The sequence below is a fragment of the Alnus glutinosa genome, chromosome 13, assembly GCF_958979055.1.
Source record: "Alnus glutinosa chromosome 13, dhAlnGlut1.1, whole genome shotgun sequence".
NCBI lineage: Eukaryota > Viridiplantae > Streptophyta > Magnoliopsida > Fagales > Betulaceae > Alnus > Alnus glutinosa.
Window position 1 is genome coordinate 20,235,318 of NC_084898.1, and position 15,448 is coordinate 20,250,765.

General features: G+C 34.8%; 1 protein-coding gene and 1 long non-coding RNA gene across 2 annotated transcripts in view; both read left to right on the forward strand.

The window, feature by feature from the left end:
* Window positions 1-15,448, forward strand: part of LOC133854800 (uncharacterized) — an 81,272-nt gene that overhangs the window by 22,996 nt on the left and 42,828 nt on the right. The window lies entirely within an intron of this gene.
* LOC133854048 (receptor-like protein 56) lies at window positions 7,043-9,629 on the forward strand. The gene is made up of 2 exons (XM_062290077.1): window positions 7,043-7,407; window positions 7,705-9,629. The coding sequence occupies exons 1-2, from the start codon at window positions 7,047-7,049 to the stop codon at window positions 9,576-9,578; spliced, it is 2,235 nt and encodes a 744-aa protein (XP_062146061.1). The 5' UTR covers window positions 7,043-7,046; the 3' UTR covers window positions 9,579-9,629.

The window sequence follows — 15,448 nt, forward strand, 5'->3', positions numbered from 1 at the left end:
TTATATTTTTTGAATATTTTTTATTTGTTATTTGACTGTTTTATTAATTTTAAATATATGCATGATTTGGAGTTACCATTAGGAAAAAAAAAAAAAAAAAAAAAAAACCTACTATTTTCTCCAATTTTTCAAGTTTTTGTGTGAAGCATTCGGACGGCTATAGCTTTCATTCGGACACGTTAATCAGTGTATTTTTTTTTTAGCGAAGCACGTCTAGACGTGCAAGTATGGCGTTCGGACGCACTACCCAGGGTGCTTAAAACGCTAGTTTCTTCTTCCCCACCGCCGTCACCTATTTCTTTGCCTTGAGTTTTTTCTTCTCCCTCTCATTTTCTCTTGTTTTCCCTCTTGGGACACTGGTGTTTTTATTTTTTGGTTCTCTTGTATTATCTCATCTCACAATTTATCCAGGTATGTCATTCTTCTCCCTTTCATTATGTGGTTTAATTTGTTTTAGATTATGTTTTTGAAAATGTAGGGATTATGGATAATGTGTTATTTTGAGAATATATGCTTGATGATTCATTATGCTGGGGTTGGAATATGTTTAAGCTCGTGGCATTGTTAGTCTTGGCATTTAAGTTGTGCATGTGATCTTACTTTTTGGCCCATATTAGTTTTTGCATGTGTTATTTATTTTTTTTTTTTATAAATTTTTGGGCATACATGTCACGTAACTATTAAAGTGCATCTATATTTTTTGGTCTGGCATTTTTTTCGGAATCTAAAACTTGTGTTTTGGATAATCGGTGCTTTTTGGGATATATATATATATATATATATATATATATATATATATATATATATATATATATATATATTGTCATGGTGGCCCCATTCGACTTCATCTACAGGACTTTTCAAGAGAACGGGTGGCTGAGTCTGTTCAGTTCCAACAACATTTATCCTCGACTCGTGCATGATTTTTACAAAAATCTGAAGATAGCTCACATTCAGCAGCAGTCTCCGGTTTTAGAGACCAAGGTTCGCGGGACACACATCCGGATTGACCCTGAGCTCATCAGCTCGGTCACTGGCATACCACTATCTCATGCTTTTGTGTAACGTCCCGTCTTTTACAAAAATGAGTACGTAAGTGAAAATTTTGATATTTATGTGACATTACGATTTCATCAGAGTTATAAATTGGCAGCAGAATGTATTTTTATTTAACAATGACACGTCAGAACTTCTAAATAAAATACTTCAAAATAGATTAAAAAGTGCATAATTAAACAATTAGACAAAGATAGTATTGGTGCCACATATTTGGCACAGATAATTTACAACCCAAAATATCATAATGTGATTATTACAAACCAATTAACTGAAATATAAATATTGTTCTTTGGATAATAACCTAAGGAACTACAACATAGTAGTTCACAAAATGGAGGCAGCCTAGCCTCAAAAGACTGCCACTAGGATCCATCTAAGCATCTGGATAGTCCTGATACTCTTCATCCTCAAATCTTGTATTAATAAATAATATAGAGGGAAACAATAATACAAAAATACCTAAGTAAGTCTGCTGTTTCCAATAATATAATGAATGCTGATTTATTTATGAAATGCAACACAATAAAATAACATAAAATAAAGAATATATATCTCTTTATTGCTTTACATATTTGGTTGCATGCTTAGTTGCCGTTAATTTTAGGAGTCTATATTATTTTCAAATTACTTTTGAATAATGTTTTACGTGCTTCTTGGTTTGGAGAAAACAGAGACTTAATATATATGTATATGAACTACTTTTGAATAATGCTTTAACTATATATATAAATATGAACTACTTTTGAATAATGTTTTACGTGCTTTTCGGTTTGGACAAAACGGAGACTTAATTGCCATTTGTCAAATTGGGTCTTGAGGCATAATTTCATGTTTTATATATATATATATATATTCGCATTCCTTTTGACACCACGCGTTTTAAAGTCGTGATAGCCATGAACCCATCAAAACTCCGTAGTTAAATGTGCTTTTGTGATAATAGTATCAAGATGGGTGACTTCCTGAAAAGTCTTGTTGGAGTGAGTCGTTACACAAATAAAATTTGAGAGGATCTTAATTTGTGGGTCTCCTCCATTTCCTTCGTCACACATCAATACCTCTCCCGAATTCACGGCAAAAATCACGGAAGACATGAAAAGGGATTAAACGACTATGCAATTGCATTATGAACTACTTTTGGACAAATTTTCTAATTGAATTTTTGGTGAGTGTTAGTGCTTCCCCCACCTAGACATTTATATATATATATATATATATATATATATATATATATATATATATATATATATATATATGAAGTACTTTTGAATAATGCTTTACGTGCTTCTTGGTTTAGAGAAAACAGAGACTTAATATATATGTTTATGAACTACTTTTGAATAATGCTTTACGTGCTTTTCGGTTTGGACAAAACAGAGACTTAATTGCCATTTGTCAAATTGGGTCTTGAAGCATAATTTCATGTTTATATATATATTCGCATTCATTTTGACACAACGCGTTTTAAAGTCGTGATAGTCATGAACCCATCAAAACTCCGTAGTTAAGCGTACTTTTGTAAGAATAGTATCAAGATGGGTGACCTTCTGAAAAGTCTTGTTAGAGTAAGTCATTACATAAATAAAATTTGAGAGGATCGTAATCTGTGGGTCTCCTCCATTTCCTTCGTCACACATCAATACTTCTCCCGAATTCACGGCATAAATCACGGAAGTCATGAAAAGGGATTAAACAACTATGCAATTGCATTATGAACTACTTTTGGACAAATTTTCTAATTGAATTTTTGGTGAGTGTTAGTGCTTCCCCCACCTAGACATTTATATATATATATATATATATATATATATATATAATATGAAGTACTTTTGGACAAATTTTCTAATTGAATTTTTGGTGAGTGTTAGTGCTTCCCCCACCTAGACATTTATATATATATATATATGAAGTACTTTTGAACAAATTTTCTAATTGAATTTTTGGTGAGTGTTAGTGCATCCCCAACTTGGACATATATATATATGAAGTACTTTTGAATAATGTTTTATGTGCTTCTTGGTTTGGACAAAATGGAGACTTAACTGCCGGTTGTGGAATTGGGTCTTGAGGCATAATTTCAAGTTTAAAAAAAAAAACAGTTACAATTTTTGAAAAAGAAAGAAAAAGAAAAGGAAGAAAAATGCTGAAATTATGTGTAGCTGACGAAAGTTAATGCAAAGTAGAATCCAATGGAAGCTGATGGTATACACCTTTTTCATTTGAGCATTCACAGTTAAGTAAGTCTCTGGTTTTTTTTTTTTTTTTTTTTTTTTTTCAAACCATGAAGCACGCCCAAGCTTAATTAATTTACTCAAAAGTAGTTCATATTTATATATACTAGCTCATAACCCGCATTAGGAGCAAAATTCTTCATTATAATTTAATTTCAAAATTTAAACACATCTTAAAAATCAAAGAATTTAAAGTTTTGGGAATTTTTTAAATACCCGAAAGTAACAATTTTGATTCCTGCAATATTAATTATTACTAATTTTATTTATATATATATATTTTGGGTAAAGTTTTTCCGTGCTTCTTGCTAAAACAGTTACAATTTCCAAAAAAGAAAGAAAAAGAAAAGGAAGAAAAATGCTCAAATTATGTGTAGTTAGACTAAAGTTAATGCAGATGGTAGAATCCAACGGAAGTGGATGGTATCACCTTTTTCATTTGAGCATTCACAATTAAGATGATACTTTTTTAAAAATGCGAAATTTTAAAAGTTAATTTGCGATTTTAAAGGTTAAATTGCGATTTTATCAAACGCTTAACTGACTTTTTAAAAATCACTTTTTCAAATTGCACATTTTAAATTACACTTTTTTAAAATCACAAATCCTAACAAACCCTAATTATTACTAGACATTTAAATATACTAGTTTTGGCTAAAGCTTTTACGTGCTTCTTGTTTTGGGGTCTTGGGTCATAATTTGAAGTTTAAAAAGAAAGAAAAAGAAAAGGAAACCGAAAGTAGTTGTAATTTTGAAGCTATTTCCAATACACACTGCTCTCCTCCAGAAAATGAGCGCTTCTGCGCTTGGATTATTCTAGACTTGCCAATATCTTTTCCCTAAAGAAAATCATACACTCAAAGGAGCCATTAACCAATCAAATGTTCCGTTCGATCAACTGATATATATATATAAACTACTTTTGAATAATGATTTACGTGCTTCTTGGTTAGGACAAAACGGAGACTTAATTACCGGTTGTCAAATTGGGTCTTGAGGCATAATTTAAGTTTATATTTAGATTCGCACCATTTTTAACACAACACGTTTTAAAGTTATTGTTGGGGATAAAATTAACCCTAGAGACACGTGGCTTCAGAAACGTCTCGGGGCTGTGACTCGGACATTTATTCCAACCAGCAAAGAAAAGACTGCCCAAGTACAGATACATCTCGGAGGCATAACAACGTCTCGGTCTTGACACTCCAAGTCACGGAATGCGGTACGGCCCGAGATCTTCTAACCAGCGAGTGCATCTCGGGTATTTATATCTCGGAGTAACATCATCTCGGAGGTAATATCAATTCGGTACAGTAACGTCTCGGCCTTTTTTAACTCCTTTATGGTGCGGCGATATCCCGAGGTCTTCAACCCAGAACAGACATGTCTCGGACATCATCGTCTCGGCATTTGGTTGAAAGTTTACAGCGGATGTATCAGAGTACGATAAGGATAAAGTGTTGAAGAAATAATCAGTTCCAAAGACATGTAGGCTTGAGCTTCTCCGCCTATATACTGCACTCCTCCAAAGTAGCTGCCAGCACCTGCAAAAGGACGAAACTCTGCTGAAAAGCGACATCAAGACAGCATGGACGACACCTTTCTCCATTCCAGGCGGCACTTTCCCCAAGCCTCTTGGACAGCACATGCACTCAATAAAATAATCCCACTCAGCTATATAGTAACCGTCCACTCACTCCTCCCAAGATCATGCACCTTTCTACCAACCTCTTTCCACTCATTATCATCTCCACTCAGCATAAAGTAATCTCCAAGCACTCTCTCCACTCGATGACACTACAAAAATAGGTATTAAAGTGCTGGAAAGTAACAGACATGAGAGGATGGGCGAGGAATCAGACTCCCGGAAAAACAGGACATGAAGAATTGAAAGAAGGAAGACTACAGGCCTATAAATAGAGATCATGGCACCGGACACAATATATGCAAAAGTGGGCAGAAAATAGGCAAAAGAAAAGAGAAGAAAGAAATACAAAAGAAGAGAAGGGAAGATATACGAGCAGACAAGTGAGATAGATAAGAAAACGAGTGAAGGAAATCAGGGTGTATCGGGGCTTCGGGCTTAGAGTGATTTCCTCCTTGTAACTATTTTTAATAGTGAATTTTCTCTGAGTCACCTACAGTGGACGTACCTCGGTTTGAGGGAACCACTTAAATCTTTGTGTCATCTTCTACCTTATCTTCTCAATTTTTCTACTCCTAACGGATCTCAGAGAATAAGATCAATTTCCTGACTTAGCAAACCACCAAGCAACACGTCACCATACCGGAAACTGTACCAACAGTTATGATGGCCATAAACTCATCCGAACTCCGCAATTAAGCGTGTTTTTGCGAGACTTGTATCAAGATGGGTGACCTCCTAAAAAGTCTAGTTCAGAAGAGTAAAAAACGGACAATATTGTGTTGTTAGGGTGAGTCGTTACACCAATAAAATTTGAGAGGATCTTAATCCGTGGATCTCCTCCATTTCCTTCGTCACACATCAACTTCAGTACTTCTCCCGGATTCACGGGATAAATCACGGGAGTCATGAAAAGGGATTAGACGACTATGCAATTTCAATATGAACTACTTTTGGACAAATTTTCTAATTGAATTTTTGGTGAGTGTTAGTGCTTCCCCCACCTAGACATATATATATATATATGAACTAATTTTGAATGATGCTTTACGTGCTTCTTGATTTGCACAAAACAGAGACTTTTGTCCCCAAGGAGTAGGTCAATTGACTAAGAACTACGCCTCATGTAGTGTAAGTTACTAGTTCGAATTTCTCTTCCCCCTCTTATGTGAACATGTTTAAAAAAAAATAAAAAATAAAAAATACTTAATTGCCAGTTGTGAAATTGGGTCTTGAGGCATAATTTCAAGTTTAAAAAGCAATTACAATTTCCGAAAAAGAAAGCAAAAGAAAAGGAAGAAAAATGCTCAAATTATGTGTAGCGCTGACTAAAGTTAATGCAGATAGTAGAATCCAATGGAAGCTGATGGTATCACCTTTTTCATTTGAGCACTCACAATTAAGTAAGTCTCCGTTTTTTTATTTTTTTTCAAACCATGAAGCATGCCCAAGCTTAATTAATTTACCCAAAACGCAGAAAATCTGTATTTCCAAATCGCAGGTAAGATGATGCTTTTTTAAAAACGCAGAATTTTAAAGGCTAAACTGCAATTTTGTCAAACGCTTAACTGCGTTTTTTCAAATTGCACATTTTAAAATCGTTATTTTAAATCACATTTTTTGAAATCGCAAACTTAAACGAACCTTAATTATTACTAGTACAATAATGCTTTCCCCACCAATACATTTAAATATACTAGTTTTGGCTAAAGCTTTTACGTGCTTCTTGGTTTGGGGTCTTGAAATGATGTGAGCTTTTACGTCAACGTAGAGGAAGATGGATAATGGGAATTGAGAAGAAATTTACGTTCATACACACATACCTCTGTACCTTTGATCAATTGGATGTGATAGATATATAAATTTCATAGACACGTACATACGTGCTTCTTGGTTTGGAGTCTTGGGTCCGATCATAATTTCAAGTTCAAAAAGCAGCTGCAATTTCGGTCATACATGTAGTAATTTCCAAGCAACTTCCAATACACATTACTGCTCTCCAGATAATGCGCTCGGGATTAATATTTTAAGACTTGTCAACAATATTGCATTATATATATATATATATAAAGGCAGTTTCCGTAGTTGCATCAATCAGAATCTCTTGAGAAATGGAGACTTCTTGTTTTGCTAAAAATGTCATTTTTGTTTGGGCTTTGGCTTTCATCGCTTCATCCCCTTTGGCTTGTGTTAAAGCAGCTGGATGCACCAAAGAACAGACGAGAGCTCTCTTGGAGATCAAAAACGCCACAAATGCTTCTTCCCTTGTGGACTGGGACGGAAGGGATTGTTGTGAAGCGAGCGCAATCATTTGTGATGATATTACTGGACAAGTTCTCTCAATATTTTTGGCAGGGGACTACTATGCTTCATCAAGAAGTACATGGTATCCAAATGTAACCATGTTCACCTTATTTGATGAACTCAAAGAATTAGCACTGTATGACATGCAAAGTGGAGGAGGGCTTGAACGTACGTGAGAACTCTTACTCTCCTCTTTTCTTTTCTAATCCCATAATAATATGTTCAGCTTCATTTAATTTTATTTGCTCAATTCATTTTGGATAATTCCTGAAATTCTAAATGACTCTCAATTCATACCTTGAGATCTTGTAGAGAATCCTACCTTCAGAGTTTCACATAATTCATAATTAGTCGTAATTTTTTCTAACCTCAATATTAGGTTGTTCATTATTTTGATGCCTTCTAAGCATATACATATTATCCTACATTGGAAGTCATTCTTCACACCCGATCACTTTGATGCAGCTTTTTGCGAACTGAAGCAATTAAAATATCTAAACTCTTTGGATCTTACGGATAATAGACTGGAAGGCGTTATTCCCTCTTGTCTTGGGATGATTGGAAACCTTGACGTACTTCTTCTATCAAATAATCGTCTTTATGGTAATCTACCTCCATCAATATTCTCCAACCAAAGCAAGATTGGGTATTTCGATGTTTCGGCCAATCAATTAGATGGGGTTTTATCATTTTCTACTTTTGCCAATGCTTCAAGTCTCCAAAACCTTGATCTTTCAAGCAACTGCAATTTGGAAATTGAAACTGAATCTCCCTCATGGGTTCCAACCTTTCAGCTAATTTATCTGAACTTGGCGAATTGCAGCCTCAACAAGAAGAATGGTCACGTTCTCCCAAGCTTCATCACCACCCAAGTTTTCTTGGAACGGCTAGACTTGTCTCACAACTTAATAGAGGGAAGCATACCTTGTGAGTTGCTATTCAACTCGAGTATCGGAGGTTTATCCTTGGGAAGTAACAAAATTGATGGTTCTCTTTTTCTTGGTTGCTTTGCTAATCGAACTTCATCACTTCAAATCTTCGACATGTCAAATAATAATGTCAAAGGTTCTCTTCCTGAAAATATCGGACATCTTCTTCCACTCTTATACCAACTTGACATGTCCTCAAATGCATTAGAGGGCATCATTCCTTGGTCTTTTGGTAATCTGTCTTTTGAAGCATTAGACCTTTCTAATAACATGTTCTCAGGGACAATACCGCTAAGTTTGACTAGAAATGACACCCCACTTGTATATCTAAATCTATCAAACAATACATTGGAAGGAGAAATGCTCCCAAGGGACTCCAACATGACAAGTTTGAAGTGTTTACAACTCAACGGCAATCAATTTCAAGGAATGATCTCACCAGCAATATCAAACAGCCACTCTCTGGTAATCCTAGATATTCAAAACAATAACTTGTTTGGTAATATTCCAAAGTGGTTGTATGATCATCCTTCCTTGGCGGCAGTTCTTTTAAGTGGAAATCACTTTGAAGGTCACCTACTACGAAGAATGTGTCAAATGAAACGTTTGAAAGTTTTCGATATCTCTGATAATCATATTTCAGGAAGTATTCCCTCTTGCCTTGATAACATTACATTCTGGAAGAAGAGTTCTCCAAGCTCTAATGGCTCAAACTATTTCATAGAAATTGGTCGAGTGTTTTCCCACTTAAATCAATGGGAACAAGAGCCTAAATTCGAAATTAAAATGGCTTTGCGAGTAAAAGATGAGGTATATGCTTACAAAGGTATCCCACTCTCATTGATGACTGTAATTGACATGTCATCTAACCAATTGACAGGTAGCATTCCTTTTCAAATGGGAGAATTGTCGCAGCTTCGGTCCTTGAACTTGTCGAATAATTTTCTAACAGGCCCCATTCCAAATTCTTTTCAAAATTTGAAAGATGTGGAGAGCTTGGATCTTTCCCACAACAAGTTGAGTGGGGGAATCCCTTTTGAATTTGTTGAAATGACTTCTCTATCAGTATTTAGTGTTGCCTATAACAATCTTTCTGGAAGAGTCCCATTTGAGCGACAGTTCTCAACTTTCGAGACGCAATGCTATGATGGAAATCCGGATCTATGTGGAAACCCTCTGAAGAGAAACTGCTCAACTGCAAACCAGCTTAAACCTGGACATGAAGATGAAAAGGAAGAGACAAGAATAATCGATAGCCCTTTATTCTTCTATGCATTTGTTGCTGTCTCTTATGCATTCGGATTTTGGGTTTTCTTTGGGATCCTAATCATTAACAAGAATTGGAGACGTATCTATTTTAGAGCTGTTGACAGAATTATTGAGTCATGTTTTGAAATGCTCTATCGGTGATTCACAACCATATATATATTTATATATACTTCAAATTAATGATTATCTTCATTACAGATGTTGTATTGCGAAGTGCTTCTAGCTTACCCTTGGAAGTAGTTGTGTACAAGTTGCAAGGGTTCTAAAATTTCATTCTAGCCTTAAATTTCATTTTCATGAGAATTGTTGCACCTTAAAGAATTTAAAATCAATTTAGCTTAGTTTTGATTTTGGTAGGAATTGTTATCGATGGAAGAATTATGGTTAATGCTTTTGCTACATATTTCCAAGCAATACATCCAAAGTTCACCATGACCTCAACTACACCTTTTTTAAGAGGTAAACCAAAATTATCTTTACAAAAAAAAGCTATTGAAGACCACACATTTTTTGTTTTTGTTTATCAAGGTGAATTTTTACGAAACACACTTACATAGGCCTCTCTGTCGATGCACAAAGTCTATTATTACCTGGTATTGCAGCCACAGAACTTGCTTTGGCCTCACTGTATGAAGATCCTAAATCACAAGTACTCTCGAATTAGAGTCACAATAATTCCCATGCACCTTGTTCATCTAATCAATCAACGAGTGCCTTAAATCTATACCAACTGCAGAAGTTTCGCAATAATTTATACCAAAGAAGTAAGGCATTACCACTGGTGAATTTGGAGTGCTCAAACCATCTTCTTCCAAATTATCTCTTATCCTAGAAGAATGCTATAGGCCAAGTTTTCAAGAACACGGGAATATGCTTCCAGAATTGAATGCCCAACATCCTACAAGAATTGAGAAAGGCAAATTAATTAAGAATCTTTTAAATGGGAGAATTTAATTACCTTGGGATGAGCATCTTGGATAATGGCCAGCACGGCCATTTCAAGCAAAACATTTTCATTGATTGATTTGGCAGCCTTGAACACTTGATGTACCACTCTTCCTTGGTGTAACAATTTCTTTCTAGATTGATTTAGCAAAACAAGGTCTAGCCTTTTGCACCATTTTGCTTAGCAGGGACTAACTCAACCTTATAGTTGGTCAGGGAGAGTAACCAGTCCATTTCTTCTTACCATTTGCTCTTCCTTTCTTCAGGCAGTGGTTCTAATTTTCACAACTCCCCAAACAATTATTATATTCTAAATAGTTAAGAGAAAAAGTAATTATTCTCATAGGTCACATTATAAAAACAAAAGTGGTTTTCTAAGGAATAGCTAAGGCCCAAGTTAATCATAGAAGGGAATTGATCCTGCATTATATGCTACCCACAAGAAGGAAAAAGTAAATAAATAAAGATTGATAACATAAATATTGTTATGAAAATGGAATTCTACGCGGAGCAAATATTAATATTAGAATATATAATATGCTAGAATATTTTCTTTATGTTAGAATATATGTTATGATTTGATACTTACCTTATAGAATAATTATTTTTTAGAGGATTGATTATAATTGACGGTAATCAAATCAAATCAAATAATTTGATTACCATACTTATTTTTATTTCCACCTTTACAGTTGTAATATTTTCTATTTAAGCATGATGAAATAATGAGAAGGTATGCAAAAAATTAATCTCAAACTTTGTGTTTGAAAAGGTTTAGGTTCCCTTTAACAAATCTAAAGAGTATAGGTTTCCTCAAAACCAAACAAATTATCTCATTACGTATTTGTAAAATCATTCACATAACAAACTCCCACTCGAAGATTATTCACAAGATTGATGAGTTTTACCAAGTAGAGGCTGAGGGCATAAGTTTTTAACAAGGGCAATCTTGGGCAGGGCAGCCCTTGCAGCCAGGGCTGTCAAAACGGGTTCGCGTGTCGGGTTCGGGTCAACCCCTTTGACCCGTGAACCTGTTAAGGGTCAACCCTGACACGATCCGTTTAACTAAAAAGGTCAGACTCTTTAACCCTAACACGACCTACTTAAATAACAAGTTGACAGGACACGACCCGTTTGACCCATTATATAATAAAGTCGATAAAAATAAAAATAAAAACACAAATTTAAACTAAAAAAAAAAATCATATTGTTTGAATGATCATATTATTTCAAGTTCTAACTCAATAAAAGAAATAGACTTATTTTGTCTTTTGTGAGTTTTTTTAGTTTAGTCTTTACTATTTAGATAGTGAGAGAAAGAGAGAGGTAACATGATTATTTAAATTTAATTTTTAATGTTGAAAAAGAATGTTTAAATATACAGGTCAAACGAGTTGACCTGATAATGACCATTTTATTAAACAGGTCTAATGGGTAAACCCTTTTATGACCCGAAACCTTTTAAGTTTAACTATAATATTTTAATTTTGTGTCAAGTTTGCGGGTCATGTCAAAAATTTATGGCCCTACTTGCAGCAACTACTGCTGGAGGGCATCTAAACTTCATACCAGGTGGTGGCTGAAGAGCTGTTGCCACAAGAGGGAGGACACGGCTGACTGCTCTGTAGGTCTTGCGAATTAGGCCGTTTCCTGTTTTTAACCAAGCATTTCCCAGTGCCTCGTGTTTTGATACATTTCCTTTCTGCATAGTTGATCAGAAACAAAAAGAAGTCTCAGTCAGGTTTGCAACAAGTAATTAATTATTTATTTGAAATTGAGAGCATAGGGCATGATTCATTAAGCATTTTTACATATTCTTCTGTGAGTTGCCGGATTGGACCGTTGCCTGTCAAATTATTTCCTCTACATTGATGCTCGTCACAATTTTCAAGTGAGGTTTATAGAATGACACTAATGCAACATCTCAAACAATTATCTGTATAAGATGAAATTATGAATTAATTTCCTAAACTGGATATTCGAAATCCCATAACAGATTTTATTATCCCACAACACCAATGCATTGGTTAACAAACCCTTGTGCAATTTTTCCCAAAATCACTTCCTTTTTCAGAATAAAATGTTGGCCTAGGCAAAAGGATGTAAATCAACCTCAGAAGAGGGTTCCCTCTTGCTGGACGGCTCAGACTTCTTCTGCTTCTTCCACTTCTCAGAGAAGTTGACAAAGCCAAATGGCCCACCCAGTCCAAATGCGGACAAACTTATGGTGGCTGCTTTTGCTGCTAAAGGGTTGAACTGAGGTGTATTAGAGGATAAACCTCAGCAACAAGTTAACCACTCATCAGCATCAACAAGTCTGCAGCAACCTCACCATCTCTGCATCAACAAGTCTTCCACAATCACAAGTCACCATTGCAGCAGCAAGCCATCCCTCTGGTCAAGCCATTCCTCAACCCATACCACCATGTTATTAACCTTTAATTTATCTCTTTGTACTCTGGTCTTTACCTTTTTATTAAGTCTATATATTAGACTACTTTGTAATCAAGCATGTAAGGAAATCAGTAAAGATGTAAGTCCTTTGTTTACCTTCATGTTCTCTCCCTCTTCCATTACAGATATCCGTCTCCGTCTCTTTATTTCTAACGAGGTGAAGGCTCAGGTTCTGGAATGTCACTATGAACATTAGATCTCCATCCTTCCCATGAAAGAGGCTAAACGCCATGTCAAAATTGGGCCTGAAGAAAATAAAACACAGTCAATCTCAATATCAAAGCATATTGATAAATCATCATCTATTAATAAAGATTAAGAAGAAACTAAACAAATGGTAAAGCGAAATAAAGGAGAAAAGAAATAGAACTTACGGGAATGAGGAAATTCGCTGAAGAGAAGGAAAAGCAAGTGGGTTTGTTGATGTTCCTCAAAAATGGACATCTCTGAATGTCCTTCGCATCAAAGGGGCATTCAGATGCCTCCTCTTTCATCCCCTTAAACAAAAAAGCCATCTACTCCTCTTACGAAGCAATTTACCTGCAAAGAAGATGAAATATGACAAAAAGGATAGCAATGTAGTTAGCAAAAATGGACTTCTGGGTGCTACCTAAAAAGTTACAGTGAAAAATTACTTTCGAAACAACAAAAACTTTGCAGGTCAAGCACAAAATTGACACAACTAAGTTCAATGCTATATAAATTACAGAAGAAGACGTTACCGGTTACACTAACATGAACAAATGATGTAGTTAAAAATATCATTAAAGACTAATTGCTATCCTCAATATGAAAGCAGGAATGTTTGATTCTTCTTCTCAAATTAGATTTGAATTGAATTTGACCAGTTCACAAAAATTCTAATTCTATTCAATTCAATTCATGGGTTTGAATTGAATTTGAATTCACCCTTTTTTTTCTTGCTCCAAGCACATGAATTTGGCTAAACATCCATTTTAATACATTTTGTCCAATTCATAGGTTTCGGAATGGTATGTCAATGACACAAACCAGTACAACTTCTTGTAACAGAGATTCATAAACCAGCAAACTAGGAAGCAACAAACACCTGAGTTCTGCTAGCCAGATAAAAAAAAATAAATAAATAAGAAGAAGAAGAAGAAGAAGAAGAAGAAAAAGAAAAAAAGAGAGAGTTATTTAAAAACCTGATTATTTGCATCATGCTGGACACAGCTCACATAATAACCTGATTATTTTTCCCAGTCTACCTTCATGCTGGACACAGCTCAAAACTCATAATAATAAGAATAACTGTTTCATAAAGTTTCCAAAAGGGAACAATATCACCATTATGGTTATCACAATCTCAGAAAATTCTTGAAGCTCTGTATCCAATGACTTACTAATCAAACAGCTCAATTCCTCCATCAATAAATTACTATGATTTGGCCAACTGCCAACTTATGTTTCAACACAGAGAACAGGATACACTATACATATATAGAAAAACAGCCATATATTTGTCAAACACAATGAGATACTAATGACATGTAGATGTACAACTTAAAATAACATACATATTTTCTGGTGTCAATGAGCTTTAACCCAATAACGTCTCTTTTTCATGTAAGAATAAGGTGAACGCTGAGGTCATGGATTCTAGACTCAATAGGGGCGTGTGTGGATGTGATGTAGGAGAAGGGAAATGATTTTTGGGGGACGAAAAACCGTCCCCCAACGGGCTCTTTTTAATAAAAAAAAGCAAATATAATTAAAAATTGTCCATTGATATTTGATGTGATATCAAATGGCACTTTTGATTATATTTGCTTTTTTTTTTTTTTATAAAAAAGGGTCTGCAAGGGTACGGTTTCGTCCCCTGCATATCACCTCTGATAGGAGAAACCCATGAAAATAGATCTATTTGTGCTACAGATATTTCAAGATCAAAGAGGGAGTAATACAGATCAAAATCACTGCCAAGAGGCTGGTCTTCTAGGCTATAAAGCATGGGAAAAAGAAAGAAAATAAGTTTCTTGAAAATTATCAAAGCTGAGTAATAATAAAAAGCACACTCTTCTAGCCTTGAAAATCTAATAAAACTACATCCTAATCCTTGAAAATAATAAAAAGTCTAAGCTAGCTAAAATAACCTAGATAAACTCAAACACACATGTGACATGACTTTTAAAGTCACTATTGGACCAATCCTAATTTGAATTGCTCTTGTATACTTTTTATAGTTGGGCTGCATCCGTCAGCGCTTTTTTATAAAATTACTGTCCTTTCAATTTTATTTTATTTTGGATGAATTAGTCATCAAGTATTCACGTTAAACAACATAAGCTTGCAAAACTGTCTAGCATGAAAGAGTGCCAATCACTTAAGTATTCACAATATCCATACAACCTAAAACTTTTGCAGCAAACAGACCCCACGAATGCAAAATCCTCAAGTATTGACTGAAACAGAAAGGCTCTGAAGTAATGATACTAAGAACCCGATCATTACAAGCTTGAAATAAGCGATTTTCAGGACCAAGAGAAAATTTTCATGCATACAATAATCTGAATTATGTAGAAAAAACATCGAAAGAATTATTAACTCAACACCAATTTAGACTGTGAGATACAGAATGTCAATAGGATAAA

Excerpts from the sequence above, each read along its gene's own strand:
- LOC133854048 (XM_062290077.1), top strand. The coding sequence starts at position 7,047 with ATGGAGACTTCTTGTTTTGCTAAAAATGTCATTTTTGTTTGGGCTTTG. Across the intron at positions 7,408-7,704 it reads AAGTGGAGGAGGGCTTGAAC|CTTTTTGCGAACTGAAGCAA; the intron begins GTACGTGAGAAC and ends ACTTTGATGCAG.